This window comes from Penaeus vannamei, chromosome 2 (assembly GCF_042767895.1).
Source record: "Penaeus vannamei isolate JL-2024 chromosome 2, ASM4276789v1, whole genome shotgun sequence".
Classification (NCBI taxonomy): Eukaryota; Metazoa; Arthropoda; class Malacostraca; order Decapoda; family Penaeidae; genus Penaeus; species Penaeus vannamei.
Genome location: NC_091550.1, coordinates 45,843,992 through 45,863,991, shown reverse-complemented (window position 1 = coordinate 45,863,991; position 20,000 = coordinate 45,843,992). Strand labels below are relative to the sequence as shown.

The following is a 20,000-nucleotide window of genomic DNA, read 5'->3' as shown; positions in this document are numbered from 1 at the left end:
CGAAAGATGGAAATAGGGAGGGAAAGAAAGAGGGTGGGAAAGAAGGAAAAAAGGAAAGGGATGAAAAGGAGGAAGGAAAAACAATGAAAAAAGGAAGAGGGAGAAGGATAAAGTACAGGGGAGAGGAAGAAAGAGAAAAAAGGGAGAAAATGAGAGAACGAAGGAGGAAAGAGGAAGAGAGGAAGGAGGGGGAAGGAGGAAAAGAGGGAGGGTGGAGGTAAGCAGAGCACACATGTATCCGTGTCATATTTCTGGCAGACCGACCCAACAGCCCACCCTCAGGCTGTGTACGTGTGCGTCTAATTTATACTTACATGTGCGTCTACTTTCGTCTTTTTCCCTCCTTTAAATACCGTACTAGTCTACTCAAAATACTATAGTTTGCCCTTGAAAACATGTCATAAGACCCCGCTTAAAGAACATGGTTCACATACGGGTATTAAAAGACTTGTAAACAAAGAGCTCGAGACATGGGATTCGAACCCAAGAATGAATATTCATTTGTTTTTCGACCCAGAACAGTATGATTTAACACCGCATTTCACAGCATTTTACATAGAAGAAACGACGTCTTTCCCTCCCATAAACCTCCCTTCAACCCCTCCAAACCCCCTACTTTCCTTCCCCTCCAGTGAACACCATCAAAAGAGTTTATTTTTCTCTTTTTTCCGACCGCGACACCATCACAATTAACGGTTCTAATGCCCCTGTGTTGCCCTCACGATCGCCCGTGGCCAGCCGTTGCAGGAGTCTATTGACTGGAACTTTCTTTCATTTATTCTTTCTTCATTTTTTTTATTTTTTTTCTTCCATTTAGCGATTTATGAGTTTCCATTTGATTTTATATCTTAAATTTTACTATTTTGCGTTCGAAAAAAAATCTAGATGCTTCGCACGCTCGGAACGAAAGAAACAAATTACACTCGATTCTACAAACACAAACAAAATCAAACATGGAAAAAAAGACCAACGCAAAAGAAAACGAAAAAGAAAAAGAAAGAAAGAAGAAGACAATAAAAGAAATGAAGCAATGTCAATGTTAGTTAGTTTAGGTTCGTGGTGGCTTCGGTGTTTGTCTGTACACAACGGCGGCGTCTCGAGATCAAGGGAAGTCCGATTTTTTTATTTAACTGCTTTTTAATGTTTTATTGTATATTTCACGATCGTATTGTTGTTGTTATTATTATTATCGTTATTGTTATTATTTTTTGATTATTATCATTATTATTTTTATTACTGTTATTATCATTATTATCATTATTTTTATTAGTTATCATTATTATTGTTATTGTTATAGTTTTGATTGTTATTATTATTATTATCATTATTATTTATATTACTGTTATTAGCATCATCATTATTGCTATTACGATTACAATTATCACAATGAACACCATCATCAGTGATTTTATCGTTATTCTCATTCTCATCATCATCATCATCATCATCACATGTACACATTTACTGTCATTCAAACATACACGTAATAATGACACTATAATTCTAATTAAATGATATTGGCCGATTTACCTTTAATTATCAAGCCTATTGTTCGTCTTAATGTGTCATTGTTGTTATTATCACTTTGTTTCTTTGTGTTTCATATTCTTTCCCATTATTTTTTTTCTCTCTTTTTGTTTTATTGATTTTTTCTTATTATGCTTTATGGTCTTGTTCGTTGCTTTTATTTCCTCTTTCTCCGATTCTTTTTCTTCATTTAATTCCTTCTTTTCTTCCGTTTTTTCCTTCTCTTCATTCTCTCTTTTTTCTGGTCTTCCTCTCTTTATCCCTTCCTCCTCTTCTTCCTTTTTTCCCTTCTTTTCTTCCTCTCTCTCCACGTTTCCCTGTTCTTCTTTATTTCCTCCTTCTTCCTCTCCTTCTCCCCTCTTTCCTCTTCGTCTACGCTTCCCTCCTTTCCATACTCTCTTTTTCCCTCCCTTCCCTCCTTCTCCTCTTCTTCCCTTCCTTTCCTCCTCTTCCTCTCCCTCCCTAATCGCCTTTTCATTTTCACTTCCCCAATTTTCCCTCCTCTTCTCCCTTTCCTTTCTCTTCGTGTTCTTTTTTCCTCTTCTCTGACTCTCCCTCCCTTCCCTTCTCTTCGTCTACCCTTCCCTCCCTTTTCCTCCTCCTTGCATCTGTCCCTCTTCGACCTTCACCAGGCGGGATTTTTTGTGTGTAATTATGCTTTTTTTTTCTTTCTTTCTTTCTTTTTTTCTTGCGAGAACATCCTCAGTCGTGTGTTTCTACTTCCTGCAATGTGGCATAAGTTGCATATGCTCCGCCGCGGGTGATATACACGCTCTTCTGCAAGCTGTATATGTTGAATATTATTATCGTCTTTTTTTAATGCATTCATTCGCTTTATCGGTTTTGTTGTTTTTCTCATATTATCAATTCCTTGCATTTTATATTGCACAACTTTCTCCTTATTATCAACTAGTTGCATTTTATATTGCACAACCTCCTTCTTATCAACTCCTTGCATTTTATATTGCAAAACTTCCTCCTTCTCATCAACTCCTTCCATTTTACATCGCAGAAATTCCTCCTTATTATCATTTTCGTCTCTATCTTGCACGTCTGGGCTTGCAACGCGCTTCCTCTGATTGCAGAGACGCCGCAGGTTGCTCTGGATTCCTCGAAGGTCGCGTGAGCTGCGGCTTCTTACTCCTGCGGCATGCGTGGGTCTCGTCCTGGGAGTGCGGTTGCGGGCGCTCGCTCACTCGCACACTCGCTCACTCGCCCCGTCGCCGCTGGAGTCGCTAGGGGGCGGGGGGCGGGGCGGGTGGGAGGGGTGGGGGTGGGGGAGCGGCGCTATGCTATTCAAAAGACCCTTGCGAAGGAGTGAAGGAGGGAGTGTAGGAGTGAGGGAGGGAGTGAAGGAAGGAGAGAGGGAAGGAGGTTGGGAAAGGATTAAATGAAGGAGAAGTAAGTGAAGGATATAGTAACATGGAGATAGTGAGGGAGTGAAGGAGTGAAGGAGAGGGGGGAGAAGGTTGGGAAAGGAGGAAATGAAGGAGAAGTGAAGGAGGCAGTAACAAAATCAGAGTGAGGGAGTGAAGGAGAGGGGGAAGGAGGTAGGAAAGGAGTAAATGAAGAATGAAGTGAAGATAATAACAAAATCAGAGTGAGGGAGTGAAGGAGAGGGGGAAGCAGGTAGGGAAAGGAGGAAATGAAGGAGAAGTGAAGGAGATAGTAAGAAAATCAGAGTGAGAGAGTGAAGGAGAGGGGGAAGGAAGGAAGGAGGTAGGAAAGGAGTAAATGAAGAATTAAGTGAAGATAATAACAAAATCAGAGTGAGGGAGTGAACGAGAGGGGGAAGGAGGTAGGGAAATGAAGAAATTAAGTAAATAAAGGAGATAGTAACAAAATAATCTTTTATAAGATCGTTTTTGGCTTGCCTGTGGCTATTTGTCTGTGAGTCTGGGGTTTGTGTCTGTAGATTTGGCTCTGGTTGTGTGTGTGGAGTCTGTCTGTGTCTGTGAGAAGTCTGTGGCTACATTTTGCATGGAGTTGTAGCTACCTGTGTCTGTGATTGTCTGTCTGTCTCTCTATCTGTCTGTGTCCGAGAGTGTCTGGCCGCCTAAATGTCTGTAAGTCTCTATCTCACTCTGTCTGGCTCTCTTGACTCTCCAACGCCACAGACACAAGACAGACACCCCTCACTTCGTCCAGTGGCGAGGCAGGTAACAAAGAATACCCAGATATAACGAATCCCATTAATTCTGGCACTGGACGACGCCAAAAAAGCAGCAGCAGGTTAGCGAGACGTCCGAAAGTTAGGGTAATTCCCATGCCACCCCCCCTCCCCTCTCTCACCCCCGTGCTCTCTCTCTCTCTCTATATATATATATATATCGCTCCCTCTCTCTCTCTCATTCTCCCTCCCACTCCCCGTCCCTCTATCCCTCCCAGTCCCCTTCCCTCCTTCTCCCCCTCCCTCTCTCTCTCTCTCTTTCTCTCTCTATATATCTCTCCCTCTCTCTCTCTCTCTTTCTATCTATATATCTCTCTCCCTCTCTCTCTCTCTCATTCTCACTCCCCACTCCCCCTCCATCTCTCTCTCTCTCTCACCCCCCTGCTCCCTCTCACGTCCCCCATCCCCCCAATTAATTCGCTATCCACACCCATATCCCCTCTCTGATTACCCTCCCCCTCTCCCTTTATCTTCACCCACCTATGCATTTATCATCTTCCCTTCTATTCCTTCTCTTTTATCATCTTTTATCTATCTCTTTTATTATCTTTTATCTATCTCTTCCCTTCCTTTATTTCCTTCTTCTTCTTCTTCTCCTCCTCCTCCCTCCTCCTCCTCCTACTCCCTTCCTCTTCTCCCCCCTCCTCCCTCTATTCCCCCATCCTCCTCCCCTTCTCTCCCCCCCCACTTCCCACCACAAAGTCCAGCCTAAACATTAACCACTTATATAGAGCGTGACGTAACCGTGGACTCCCCTCCCCCCTCCCCACCCCACCTCCCACCGTTACACCTGTCACATATCCCACCTGTCACTTGTGTCATATTGTGTGTGTCTTTATTTATCTATTTCGTGTAATATATATATATATATATATATATATATATATATATATATATATATATATGTGTGTGTGTGTGTGTGTGTGTGTGTGTGTGTGTGTGTGTGTGTGTGTGTGTGTGTGTGTGTGTGTGTGTGTGTGTATGTTTGTGTGTGTGTGTTTGTGTGTGTGTGTATGTGTATGTGTATGTGTATGTGTATGTGTGTGTGTATGTGTGTGTATTTCGTTCTTTTACTATTTTTATTTATCTTTTATTTAATTATTTTATTTTTCATTATCTTCTCTGTTTATCTTTCGTGCACACACAGACACACACACACACACACACACACACACACACACACACACACACACACACACACACACACACACACACACACATATATATATATATATATATATATATATATTGTTCTTTTGTTTGTCATTCTTTATCCTTTTCGTACATATTTATTCTCGTTCTTTTGCGTTTATCTTTATCTCTTCCTTACATTGTATATACATTTTTTACGTTATTTTGTGCTTTTTTATATCTCTTCCTTAGTTTATATATTTATCGTTATTTTATGTCTCTTTCTCCATCTCTTTCGTATATATTTTTTTCGTTTTATTTGTGTCTAGTCTTTATCTCATTCGTTTACACATTTTTTCGATCGTATTATCTCTCTTGCTTTACGAAAACGTATAAGAATAAAGAAAAAGAATGGTCATTACTTTATCTAAATATTTCAAACTGTACTTCGAGGCAGCGCGAAAGATTTTGGAACAGGTAATGAAAACGTAATAATTTTTTTTACCCGGAATAAGAAACAAATGAACGATATGTAAATAAAAGTTTATTTTATTTTGTTCAGTGTTCTTGCAATTCTTTGGTAAGATCATTAAGCTTTAATAACATTTTTTTTCCGTCATTATAAATCCACAAGTGACGATCACAGTAAATCTGCCGTATGAATATATATTCTTAGGTGCGGATGTTTATGTGTCTTTCTTAATATTCTTCTTCCACAATTTTTTTTTTTTTTTTTTTTAACACATCTCTGTGAGTATTCCGTGCTCTCTCTCTCTCTCTCTTTTTCTCTTTCTCTCTCTCTCTCATTCTCCCCCTCCCTCCCACACCCCTCTTTCCCTCTCTCCCTCCCACTCCAACTCCCCCTCCCTCCCTACCTCCATCCCTCCCTCCTCTCTCCCTCTCCCCACTCCGACTCCCCCTCCCTCTCTCTCACTCTCTCCCACTCCCCCTCCCTATCTCCCACTCCGACTCCCTCTCTCCCACTCCCCCTCCCTCTCTCCTTCCCTCTCTCCCTCCCTCCCTCCCACTCCCCCTCCCTCTCTCCCACTCCGACTCCCTCTCTTCCACGACCTTCAGCGGCGATTCCGGAGCCACTTCCACTCCCCCCCCCCCCACTCCACTCCACTCCACGCAAGGGCAGACGCGGTTAGATTTACAACTTCCGGAAGACGCGAGAGACGGGCGTGTGGGCGTGCGGGCGTGCTTTCAGGAGGACGGCGGAATAACCTCTTGACGATAACCTTCCCGACGACCGACAGGGGAGTGGGGGGTGGGGTGGGGGTGGGGGTGGGGAAGGGGGAGGAGGGGAGTGGGGGTGAGGGAGGGAGGAGGAGGAGGAAGGAGGAGGGGAGGGAGGTGATTTCTTCCTCTTTGTTGTTGTTTGTTGTTTGTTCTTCTTCCTATGCCATGTCCTCCTCTTCGTCTTCTTCCTCCGCATCCTCTTCCTTTCCTTTTCCTCTCCCTGTTCTTCTTCTTCTTTCTCCCTCCTCTTCCTTCTTACCCTCACCATCACCCTCCTCCTCCTCCACCATTTCCTCGTTTCATCCTCCTCCTCCTCCTCCTCCATTTCCTCTTCTTCCTCCCCACCACCACCACCACCTCCTCCTCCTCCTCCTCCTCCTCCTCCTGCAGGAAATTTCGCCGTTCCGTTTGCATGAGCACTGGCGCCCGAGCCGGATACATACATGCTTGCACGCACACACTCATACATGCACGTATCTGTGTGTGTATGAATTTATGTCTACCAGTCTACCTACCCGTATGTATGTATGTATGTATGTATGCATGTATGAATGTATGCATGTAAGTATGCATGTATGTATGTATGTATGTACGTGTATATGTATGTATGTATGTATGTATGTATGTGTGTATGTATATGTATGTATATGTATGTGTGTATGTATATGTATGTATATGTATGTATTTATCTGTTTATCTGTCGATTAATCTATCTATTTACATCTATCTATATCTATCAATCTATCGATCTATCTATCCGTTTGTGTACGCACGCAAGAAAAAACGCACACTGCATACCCTGTGCTTGCATGCACGTACACACACACTGTCCCCCCCCGCCTCCCCCCGCCTCTTTTTCATCTTTCCTCCTTAAGAAGCGGAAAAGAAGTGGTAAAAGAAGGTGACATTGAGCACTTAAATGTGTGCTTGTTAAATCCGAGACAAAGAGGGGGAGTTTGGGATTGTGATTGTGTGTCTTAATCCCCACAATCATTAAATATTGTGTAATTCCTCCTCCTGTCTTCCCTCTCCACCTCCCCCTTCCTTCCTCTTGTCTTCCCTCCACACCTCCCCATGTCCTTCCTCCTTTCCATTTCCCTGTAATTATTTGTTCATTCTCTTTTTTTTAGTATATATATATTTTTCTTTTATGTCCCTCTCCGGTCTCTTCCTTTACCTCTTTCTTCCACTCCTTTTTTCTTTCTCTACCTCTTTCTTTCTCTCCCCCTTCCTCTCTCCTTTCCTCACTCCTCCTCTCCTTCTGCTCCCCCCTTCCTTCCCTCTCTTTCCCTCCCCCTTTCCTTCCTTCCATCTTTTTCCCTCCTCCCCTTTTGTTCTTTCCCTCTCTTTCCCTCTCCCCTCTACCTTCCCTCTCTTTCCCTCCTCCCCTTTTACCCTAGTTCCCCCTCGCTCATCTGTCCTGCTAAAACAAAAAGAAAACGACGAGGCTCCCGTTTTCTTTGAGACACTTGACAACATCATCAGCTGTTCAGGAGAATTATCAGGTAATTATAGGAGGAAGAATAATGATGATGGAGATAGTACCAAATGGGTAATTAGAAATGGGAGGTGGTAAAGGACGGGTGAGAGAGACAGTAATAAACCTTTCACAAACGGGAAGGAGAAGAGAGGAGAAGCGATGGGAGGAGAGGAGAGGAGAGGAGAGGAGAGGAGAGAAGAGGGAGAAGGAGAGGGAACGAGGAGGGGAGAGGAGAGGAGGAAGGAGAGAGAGGAGAGGAGAGGAGAGGAGAGAGGAGAAAAGAAGAGAGAGAGGAGAGAAGTGGAGGAGATGAGATCGACATGAGAAGTGGAACGAAGAGAAAAGAAGAAAAATAGAAAGAGACACAAACTAAAGAGAGAGAGAGAGAGAGAGAGAGAGAGAGAGAGAGAGAGAGAGAGAGAGAGAGTGAGGGAGTGAGGGAATGAGAGAGAGAGAGAGAGAGAGAGAGAGAGAAAGAGAGAGAGAGAAGAGAAGAGAAAGAGAAAGAGAAAGAGAACGAGAACGAGAACGAGAACGAGAACGAGAACGAGAACGAGAAAGAGAGAGAGTACAAAAGTACGAATAGCAGGTGTGCGGATATTAAGCGGTCCTAATCTCCCCTCAGCATCATGGTTGTCAAGGGAGATGATTGAGACGCTCCAGCTCCCGTCCCCCCGTTACCATGGCAACCACCGACGCCATAATACCAAACACGTTGCACTGTTTACTCGAGGAAACAAAACAAAACAAAGGTGTTCTTCATATTGCGTGAATTATAATGATGTTCTAATGAGTCAAGATTAAATACGGGGTTTGATTATTGACGTTACGGAGGTTGTTATTGATTTATATTGAATGAAAATTGAATTATATGCCTTATTAATGGGTCAGAGATTAAAGGGGGGGGGAAGTAATTTAAAAATCGATATATTGCTTCAAGTAATTTTTTACTAGGGGGGCGGGGCGTTGTTCATTTTGATCGGGATTATTATTGTCTGTTTGTCTATTTATCTGTCTATCTGACTGACTCTGGCAAACCAAATAACAATTGATCTGTTTCCTATGTCTCTCTCTCTCTCTCTCTCTTTGTTTTCTTTCTCTTAATGTTCCTCTTCCTCTCCCTCTCCTCCTCCTTCTATCTCCCCTTCTTACTCTCCCTTTCCTTCTTTCCTCTTCCCATCCTCTCTCCTTTCCCTTTCTCATCCTTCCATCCCTCCTCTCCTTTCACCTTTTCACTCCTTTCCTTCCCTCTCTCTCTTCCCTCCCTCCCTCCCTTCCTCTTCCCTCCCTCCCTCCCTCCCTCCATTCCTCTTCCCTCCCTCCCTCCCTCCATTCCTCTTCCCTCCTTCCCTCCCTCCCTCTCCCATATCCGCAAAAATACCAAAACAAGTGTTACCAAAATGCGTTACCAAAAAAGTGCACAAACCTTGTTGTATAATGAGGTAGTTTATTATTCTTTTCTTTTTTTGTCTTAGCAACTGATGAACGAATTGCGTGGTGAGTCTGTGTGGATTTTTTTTCTTTCTTTTTTTTTTTTTGTTTTCCTTTTTTTATGAGAAGCAAGATTAGCGAATGAATTTAAACCGTAGAATTTGGTAGTATTTTTTCCGCCTGTCTTACCGTTTCATGATAACTCCTTGTTGAGTTAATGATATAACTATTGAGTTGAATACGCCAAAGAGAAGAAAAAAATGAACACGTGAAAAAAAAATTGATAACATGCTAGATGCGAAGAACACGCGGTCAGCACTATGTAAGGGTCAAATTTAAGACTAACTCTATGCGTGTCTCGACCATACAGCTGGTCACGGAAAATAGATGCTCCCCCCCCCCCCTCCTTGTTATCCCCTTCCCCCTCCATCTCCCTTATCCACCCTCCCTCCCCTACCTCCTCCCTTCCACTCCCCCCTCCACTCCACTCTTGCCTACTCTGTCCTCACTCCTCCCCCATTCTCCCCTCCCCCTCCTATCCACCCCCCGTACCCCCTTTTCATTCTCCTCACTCCCCATTTCCCCCCCCCCTTCTGCCCCTTTCTCCCCCCCCCCCCTGAGATTCAATTCTGACGTGACTCCCCACAGCGGCACGTAGGAGGGGGGTAGGGGGTAGGCGGGTAGGGGGAGGGTGGAGAGAGGGGAGGGGAAGGGAGGAGAAAGGTATGGTTGTATTCCTCCACTTATTACCCTCCCCCTCCCCCCCTCTCTCTCTTTCTCTCTCACTCCTCTTTCTAACTCAGTTATTTTTTTTCTCTCTCATTTCTTTTACTCTCTCTCACTTCCTTTCTCTTTCTCCCTCCCTCCCTCCCTCCCTCCCTCCCTCCCTCCCTCTCCCTCTCCCCTCCTCTCTCTCTCCTAATTTTACTTCCAACTCCTCCTCGCCCCACTCTCCCTTCCCCTCACTCCCTCCCTCTCCCTCTCCCCCTCTCACACGCTATGCCTTCAAGAGATCCTTGCTTAGGAGTACGAAGGAGCGAGGGAGTGAGAGGGAGTGAAGGAGAGAAGGAAGGAGGGAGGAAATGTGTAAAGAAAGTGAAAGAAGGAAGGAAGGAAGAGAGGAAAGCATTTGATGGAAGGAAAGGAGGAAGGAAGAAGATAAAGGAAAAGTGGGAGGAAAAAGGGAGAGTAGGAATAGCTGAAGAAAGGGGAGAGAAGAAGGGAGAGGGGAATTAAAGCGAGAGGCGGGGGGAGAAGTGAAGGAAAGGGAGAAAAGGGAGAAGTGAAGGAAAGAGAGAGAAGGAGAAGTGAAAGAAAGGGAGATAAAGAGAAAGAGGTGAAAAAGGGAGGTAAAGAGAAAGACGTGAAACAGGGAGAAATGGAAGAAAATAGGAATAAGAGCCTAAGTAAAGGAAGGGAATAAGGAGGAAGGAGCAAAAAAAAGAGGAGAACATAAGGGAGAGGTGAAGGAGAGGGCGAGGTGAGGGTGTCAGACATGAACTGCAGACTCCTCCCTCATCTCGACTTTACGTGAGAGACCGGCAGACAGGAGTTAAGTATGTGAACAAAAGTTGAGAGTGGATGATGTGGTTAAAAAAAAATGTGAAGGGATTGTAAAAAAAAAAAAAAAAAAAAAAAAAAAAAAAGTTACGAAGCCCTCACGAAAATTCCCATGAGGAAACTGAGTATTTTAAGAGAGAGGGAGGGAGGGTGAGGGAGGGAGGGTAGAGGGGAGGGAGGGAGGGAGGGTAGAGGGAGGGAGGGAGGGAGGGTAGAGGGAGGGAGGGAGGGAGGGAGGGTAGAGGGAGGGAGGGGAGGGAGGGAGGGTAGAGGGAGGGAGGGAGGGTAGAGGGAGGGAGGGTAGAGGGAGGGAGGGAGGGAGGGTTTAGAGGGAAGGTGGGAGGGAGGGAGGGTAGAAGGAGGGAGAGAGAGAGAAAGAAAGAAAGTGAGAGAGAGAGAATGAGAAAGAGACAGAGAGAGAGAGAGAGACAGACAGACACGGAGAGAGAAAGGAGGCGATAAACAGAGAAAGGAAAAAGAAAGAAAGCGAGAGAGAAAGAAAAACAGACAGACAGACAGAATGAGAGAGGGACAGAACGGATGCGAGAGAGATCCCTTTGTAACTTGTATGATTGATGTTTGTATTATGCTTGAGATTATTAGGTCATGACATCGCGCAGTCATGCAGCTTGACCGCAAATCTGGTTTCAAAGGTTGGGAGCAAATATTTTTTTAAAGGTTTCTCTGTCTCTTTCTGTCTGTCTGTCTCTGTCTTTCTGTTTCTGTCTCTGTCTGTCTGTCTGTCTTTGTCTCTACCTGTCTCTGTCTCTGTCTCTCTCTCTCTCTCTTGCTTCTTCTTGCTCTATCCTCCATTCCTTTCTCCCTCTCTTCCTCCTTTTGTCTTTTCTATCTACCTCTCCTCTCCCGTCTCTCTTCTCTCCTCCTCTCCTCTCTTTCCCTGTCCTTTCCTTTACCCTCTCTCTCCTCCCCCCCCGCCTCCTTTTCCCCTCTCTCTCCCTCCCTCCTCTCCTCTCCCCTCTCTCCCTCCCTCCTATCCTCTCCCCCCTCTCTTCCCACCCTTCCCTTCCTCCTCTCTTCTCCCCTCTACTCCCTCCTTTCCCCACCTCCCCTCCCCTCTCTCCCCACCCTTCCCTCCCTCCTCTCTTCTCCCCTCTCTTCCTCCACCCTTCCCTTCCTCCTCCCCTCAACTCCCTCCATTTCCCCTCTCTCCTCTCCCCTCTTTTTCCTCGCTACTAGGCCTGGGAACACAAGGGGGTCATGCGCATGGCGGAGTCCCAGCATTAGCATCTATATTACGAAAATGAATAAATAAGCTGGCACTGCACGCAATCATGTTGTTGATGTGCGCACATGACCGTCCCGTCACATGGCACGGATGGGAGAGAGGAGAGATGGGATGAAAGGGAAGAGGATAGATGGAAATGATGATGGAAGAGGAGGGAAGGGAGGAGAGAGAGCGAATGAAAGGGATGAGGAGAGATGGTAATGAAAGAGAAGGGAAGAGAGGAGAGAGATCGAATGAAAGGGAGGGGAAAGGTGGGATAAAAGGGAAGAGGAGATGATGGTTATAAAGGAGGTGAAAGAGAACAGAAGAGAGAGGTCGAATGAAAGGGAGAGGAGAGACGGGATGAAAGGGAAGAGGAGAGGTGGTAATGATAATGAAAGAGAAAGGAAGGGAAGAGAGAGAGCGAATGAAAGGGAGAGGAGAGACGGGATGAAAGGGAAGAGAGATGGAAATGATAATGAAAGAGAATGGAAGGGAAGAGAGAGATCGAATGAAAGGGAGAGGAAAGATGGCAGTGAAGGAGATGATGGAAGAGAATGAGGAGAGAAAAAATGGAGGTGAGTGAAAATCATTCTCTTCTTTCATTTCTCTTTTACCCTTTAATCTTTTAAACTCTTTCTTATTTCTTGCATCTGCCTCTGTCTTTCTCTCTCTCTTTCGCCTGTTTTCTTTCGTCTTCCTCGCTTGCCCATTATGGTCATTACATTTGAATTTTCTTTTCTTTTGATGACGTCACTGTCTGTCGTCACAAGCTCCGCCCACTCTCTTTCTTTCGTTTTTTTTTGCTTGTTTGTTTATTCCATTGTTGTTCCTTCCTTTGAGTAGTTCTTGTTTACTCGTGGTATGGTATTGTGTTCTCTTTCTCTTTCTGGTTCTCCGATATTTTTATCTGTTTAGGTATCTCTGTCTATCTGTATCTGTCTGTCTGTCTGTCTTTCTCTCTTTCTCTTTCTCCCCCCCCCCCCTCTCTCTCTCTCTCTCCCTCTCTCTCTCTCTCTCTCTCTCTCTCTCTCTCCCTTTCTTTCTCTCTCTTTCTCTCTCTCTCTCTCTCTCTCTCTCTCTCTCTCTCTCTCTCTCTCTCTCTCTCTCTCTCTCTCTCTCTCTCTCTCTCTCCCTCCCTCTCCCTCCCTCCCTCTCTCTCTCTCTCATACCAAGAACCAAATCACTGATACCACACCGGCGACCAGATCATGACAAGATTTGGCGAACGTGCATGACATAATTATCTGCCGGAGGACCCCCGTCATGCACAAGGTAGGCAAGGGGATATGGCTGACGGTGTTGCATGACTTTTGGGAACTCTTATTCTTGTCAGTGGAGCGAGGGAAAAGCGTCTTTATGATCCCCGGGCGTAAGGCGAGGCGGACGACCTTCTCTGGATGCCCTACCGACCCTCCGAGTTCTTTGTCTATCACGATCTTCGTCTTTTCTCCTTCTGTTCTTTCCTCTTTTCTCTTTCTATCCTTTCCTCTTTTCTCTTTCTATCTTCCTGTCCTCGCCCCTTACCTCCTACCTTCCTCTCCTTCCTTACCCCTCTTTCTCCCTTACTCCTCCATACCCCTCCTATTCCTCCACTCGCTTCCCCTATTCCCTAGCCTCTCTCCCTCTCATCCCTTTACTATCTCCTCCCCCTTCGTATCCTTCTCCCCCTTCCCTGACCTTCCCCTTCCCTCTCCCCCTATCTTCCCCAAACCACCCTTCCCTCTTCCCCTCTCTCTCCCCTCTCCCCTCTCCCCTTCCTCCCTCCCTCCCTTCCCCCCTTCTCCCCCTTCTCCCCATTCCCCCTCCCTCCCTCCCTCTCCCCCTTCCCCTATCTTCCCCCTCCTCCCCCTTCCCCTCTCATCCCCTCCCTCTCCCCCTTCCCCCCTTCCTTCCCTCTCAAGACTTAATTCCAGTATGTGTCGAGACGGCTTGGCTACCGAATGACACCCCATACGACGCCCACGACTTGGTCTAAATGGGCGGCTTGATGCGTGGGAGTCGAGCAGCCTTTGGCAAATGACGCGAGAGAGGGATTTGGGCGGGGTTTTATTCTCTTATTTCTCATTTTCTTCTTTTATTCTTCGTATGAGGGTTTCTGTTTTGGGATTCGTGCTTGAATGAGTTTTTTTTTGTCTTGAACTGAATGTAAATGTTAGTACAATATTATGTTAATATAATACAATTTGTATGCTAAATTATGATGTTTAATGTTAATATAAATATAATATCATGTTGAATGTAAATGTTAGGACAATATGATGTTAATATGATATGATCTTAATGTTAAATTTTGATGTTTAATGTTAATATTAATAGAATATAATGTTAAATGTTACTGTTAATGATATAATATTTATGTTAATATATAATGTTAATGATAATATGATAGACGATTAATGTTTAGTGTTAATGTTACTACAATATAATAATGCTAATACCATATAATGTTAATGCTAATATGATATACTGTTGATGTTAATATGATATAATGTTAATGCTAATATAATATAACGTTAATGTTAATATGATATAATGATAATGTTAATATAATACCATGTTGATGTTAGTATGATATAATGTTTATGTTAATATGATATAATGATGTTAATATGATATAATGTTTATGTTAATATGATATAATGTTTATGTTAATATGATATAATGTTTATGTTAATATGATATAATGGTGTTAATATGATATAATGTTTATGTTAATATGATATAATTATGTTAATACAATATCCTGTTAATGTTAAATGTTAACGTATACATATACATGTTAATATGATATAATGATGTTAATATGATATAATGTTTATGTTAATATGATATAATGATTATGTTAATATGATATAATGTTAATGTTAATACAATATCCTGTTAATGTTAAATGTTAACGTATACATATACATGTTAATATGATATAATGATGTTAATATGATATAATGTTTATGTTAATATGATATAATGTTTATGTTAATATGATATAATGTTTATGTTAATATGATATAATTATGTTAATGTTAATACAATATTCTGTTAATGTTAAATGTTACCGTATACACATACTCCAGCAGCAAAACAAACACAGCATATGCAATTGCCAAACATTTGCATTCCCACCGGAAGATCGTAGACCATTCATATATTTTTTTTTTAACTCGCATTTCTAAGGCCATTGTATTTGCAACATAATTACTCGGAGATTCATTGCAGAGTCAAGAAGAGCAACAAAGACACGCTGTCGGATGTGCATGGCGTGATAGACTGCAGAATAATGCTCCTGCAGCATGAGCATTGCATGGGGAAAGATCGGCGGGGGAAAATAATCTTTGTTGCAAGGACAATTGGATAGCATTTTGGACTTTAAGAAAAATTAATATGCAGATGCGGGGTTGTCTCTTGGGTCAAAATGCAGAGAAATGTATTTATTGCCTTATTGTACTAGTAAATGCTGCTATTATCCCTTGCATCAAAGGCCTGGGATGAAACAAACAAAACGGGTCGTAAAAGTGTCTTACCTGGGTCAAAACAGGTCATAAGCAGGCCCAGAAGTATGCAGGCCGTGACCTGTCCGCTGACCTGAGAGGACAGCATGACGTCTTAAGCTCTGGCTCTTCGACAGGTCACAGAGAGTCGAAGGGAAAATATCTTTCCTCCTTTCCCTTCTTATTTTGGTTTTCCCGTTTTCTTTCTTATTTCGGTAAATTCAGTTCTTTTCTTTCGTATTTCCGTTCAACACGTATTCACTATCACGTCTTCAGAACGGAAAGAATTGGCTCACTGTATGACAACCGTTCCACATCAACAGGTATCGGGGTTCTAAACACAACACAAGACTTCTCTTCCTAAGTCAATGCCGCACACACGAACACTTTTTTAAAAACACACCGCAACAACATACACGTATATATCTCTCTCCTTGATCACACGCACAAACACCCAACGCATCAACGTAGAATGGATCAATACAAATAAAAGCGAACACCGTAAGATGAAAATAACCGACTGAGGGGAGACGAGAAGAGCGGAGTGGCCTGGAGCGCGTGCGAGTGTGTGCGTCCGTCCGTCCGTGTGTCAGCGTGTCGGGAGGAGACAGGAAACACGTGCGAACCAGCCGATGGCCCGGCAGCTACTAAACTTATGTCTCCCAAAGCGCGACCCGAAACCTACCTACGAGTGGTTCCGGTGGGGTGGAGGTGGCGGCCGTTCTCGCCGTTGAGAGAGAAAAAAAGGTGTTGTGTTGTGTTGTAGACGGGGTTGGGGTGGGTGTATTTTCCCGCTTTTGGGTATGTGTGCGTGTGTATATGTGTGTTTTCTGTTTATGTAGAAGGGGTAGGGATAAAATTGTCTTTATGTAAAGGAAGTGTGGATGTTATTTGTTTGTATTTTGCTTGCATCTCCGTATTTTTAGAGAAGGGAGAGTAAATAATACTTGTCTCTTTTGCGCATTTGTATCTGTGTATGTGTAAAGCATATGGGTCAGTATTGCGTGAGAAGCAAGGGCGTGTTTCGAAGCTATTATTGTGTCCTGCATAAACGCACATGCTTGAAGTTGTATGCGTGCAAGAAGTAGGTTATGCAATGTTTGTAAGCTTGAGTTTGTGTACGTCTTTGCTATGTTAAAGAGGAGGGGGGGGGAAGTTTGTGTGTTTGTTTGCTTGTGTGTGTGTGTGTGTGTGTGTATTTGTGTGTGTGTGTTTATGTGTGTGTGTGTGTGTGTGTGTGTGTGTGTGTGTGTGTGTGTGTGTGTGTGTGTGTATGTGTGTGTGTGTGTGTGTGTGTGTATTTGTGTGTGTGTATTTGTGTGTGTGTGTGTGTGGTATGTTCCTGTATAATCATTCAATTACCGAATGATTTCTAAAAGAAGTATAATAAAACTGAAGTATCATTGTATTACGCTTTATTACATAAATGGCAACAAAATGGCGGATAATGACGAACTGGCGAGGCAAAAATAGGCGTCGTTTTGCTAAAAGTTTCGTTTTATTTATCTATTGTTTGAATTTTCTTTCGTTTTTCGGTATTAATCTTTTTTTTTTTTTTTTTTAGCTTTTTATGTATTGGTTCTAGAAACGTTTATACAAATTGATATATTATTGACATTCTTCTGTAACTGTGTAACTTCCTTCGTATTATTTTACTTTTTTTACTTTCCATTTACGAAAGAAAATAACATCGTAATGGAATGGTACAGGGCTGTTCATTCATTATATATATATATATATATATATATATATATATATATATATATATATATATATATATATATACATATATATATGTATATATATATATATATATATATATATATATATATATATATATATATATATATATATTATATATATATATATATATATATATATATATATATGTGTGTGTGTGTGTGTGTGTGTGTGTGTGTGTGTGTGTGTGTGTGTGTGTGTGTGTGTGTGTGTGTGTGCGCGTGCTTGCGTGTGTATACAAATAAATGTATCTGTATACAGTAAAAGAGAATGAGAGAGAAATGCAGAATATTAAGCTCTTCAGGTTCTATTGACAGAATCCCATCTGCGACATCACAAGAGCGTCACAATGAGCAAAAAACAACTAAACTCTAAGGAAATGTCACGCCACATTTCACGGTCCATCTCTGGAATTCCACAGCGTATATATGATACCCGGTATGTCTATATATATATGTATATATATATATATATATATATATATATATATATATATATATATGCATAAATATATATATATATATATATATTTATATATATATATGTATATGTTAAATAGATTCCCGTTAACGTATGTATAATAAAAGAATTGTATGATTAGATTGAATTTTAGCATTATTGTTGCTTTTATTATTTTTATTGATATCATAATTTTGATTATTATTGTTGTTGTCATTATTATTATTATTATCACCATCATCATTATTATTATTGGCATCATTATCGTCACTATTATTATCATGATTAATGATATATCATTAAATTATTATCCTATTATTAACGCTATTATTTTTGTAGTTGCTTTTATCGTCCTCATCATTATCATTACAGTTTATCATTGTTATGATGATACGAGCATCATCATCATCAATCATTATTATCATCACTGTCATTCTTATTACTATTGTTGTTATCATCAATATCATCATTATCATTATTATTGTTGTTGTTATTAATATTACTATTTTTATTATCATCATTATCATCATTGTTACTCTTGTGATATTGAGATCGTTGCTGTTGTTGCTTTTATCATCATCATTATTAGTATTAGTATTGCCATCAGAAGCGCCTCGATTTTGCAATCTGGATCTAAGGCCCGTATTTTTAAAACCTTTCGCCAGGGCTGGCGAAGGGTTTCGCCGGGCGATCCGGAATTTCGTACTTTTAAAATCATGCCTGGCGAACGTTCGCCAGGGCTGGCGAAAGATCATATTGGAACAGCCTGGCGAAGAGAGCTGTTTGAATACCATTTTCTTGCTTTCAAATTATAAATTAGTAACATATTTGTGTATGATAGGATGTAGGAATCACATTGAAATTATAAAATATCTTAAAATCATAATTTGTTATGAAATAACGTATATACGTATTTTTTTCAAGACCTTCGATGTTCCAGTCGAGAGCTCAAGACATCAGCTGTATTCCTACCCCCTACCCCTACCCCCCACCCCCGAGATGACTTATTTAGATTTAGGTTGTTATTTTGGTTGTAAGGATAATGTTCTTTTCACAAATATTACCAGAAGTGTTTTTTATGGCGGCATGTTTACTTTTGGCTATAGAAACAGAGCTGTAGTGCTCCATCGCCCTATAATGAGGCGTCTTTAATGATACCCTTGTAGGCCTACAGTTCAATATCTTACATCAGTTAGGAATAGTAAAATAGTAATTTTTAAACTCTTGTTAAAGTATAAAGTTATTTTTTGTATAAAAGTATAAGGTTGATATAGTATAGTATAAAGTACTTTTAAAACCTTTCGCCAATGCTGGCGTTCGCCAGGCGAACCTCTGAGTGAGGGAGGCCTTACTTTTAAACCCAAGGCAGGTGTTCGCCAGGCCTGGCGAACGAAAGGGATCGCCAGGCGCAAACATCTTGGATTCCTGGTAAATCTAGCGCTTCGGCGAATGAAAAAAAAAAAACGCGAGAAAAAGCAAAAGGTTTTAAAAGTACGGGCCATAAAGTTAACCTTGTTATAGTATAAAGTGTAGTATAGCATAAAGTATAAAGTTAATTTTGTTATAGTATAAAGATATTTTCAACTTCTTTGTTATAGCATAAAGTTAAATTTTAACTCCTTTGTTATAATATAAAGTGAGACTATTGCGGATACATTTTCGTCTTCTCTCGAGGTTAATAATTAAGTTTAGGTTATGTTATGTGCACTGCAGATGTAAAGAAATTTGCGCTAGATTTAGCGGGAATGCAAGATGTTAGCGCCTGGCGAACGTTGACTGGCGAAGGTTTTAAAAGTACGGGCCTAAGACGTAATCAAAGATGGCCGCTCGATCGTCGCTTCGGTTGAGGAAATTGCTTCGGGTTTTGGGAGTCTTTGTCTTGTTTTCTTTCAATTGTTTCGATTTCTTGCTTAGCTGTCTTTACTCTTTGTTTGTCTGTTTCTGTGTGATTGTCTCTGTCTGTCTGTCCGTCTCTCTTTCTTTCTATCACTCTCTCTGTCCCAGTGTCTGTCTCTCTGTCTCTGTCACTCTCTCTCTCTCTCTCTCTCTCTCTCTCTCTCTCTCTCTCTCTCTCTCTCTCTCTCTCTCTCTCTCTCTCTCTCTCTCTCTCTCTCTCTCTCTCTCTCTCTCTCTAGAAAATCACATCTTTCAGGTAACAGGTTCGAGAAGTTCAGAGAAGTTAAGTCGTCTTTATTACGTGCGGATCAGACACAAACTTCCGAACTGACTATTTGGGTTAGTTTAAATCTTAATCTTTCTTTTAAATCGGTTTCTCTTTTTTTGTTTTTGTCTCTCTCTCTTTCTCTCTTTCTCTCTGTCTCTGTCTCTGTCTGTCTGTCTTTCTTGCTCTCTCTGTCTCTGTCTCTCTCTCTCTTTCTCTTTCTGTCTCTGTCTCTCTCTCTCTCTCTCTTTCTGTCTGCTTCTCTCTCTCTTTCTTTCTCTCTCTCTCCCTCTCTCTCTCTCTCTCTTTCTCTCTCTCTCTCTCTCTCTCTCTTTCTCTCTCTCTCTCTCTCTCTCTCTCTCTCTCTCTCTCTCTCTCTCTCT

At 42.0% G+C, this 20,000-nt stretch overlaps 1 protein-coding gene across 1 annotated transcript in view; it reads right to left on the bottom strand.

Moving 5' to 3' along the window:
* The window catches only part of LOC113817994 (uncharacterized), a 97,774-nt gene extending 81,868 nt beyond the window's left edge, over positions 1-15,906 (bottom strand). The window contains exon 1 of the mRNA XM_070133560.1: positions 15,291-15,906. Coding sequence (XP_069989661.1) covers positions 15,291-15,366 — 76 coding nt within the window. The 5' untranslated portion in view covers positions 15,367-15,906. The remainder of the gene's footprint in view (positions 1-15,290) is intronic.
* Between the last annotated feature and the right edge of the window lie 4,094 nt (positions 15,907-20,000).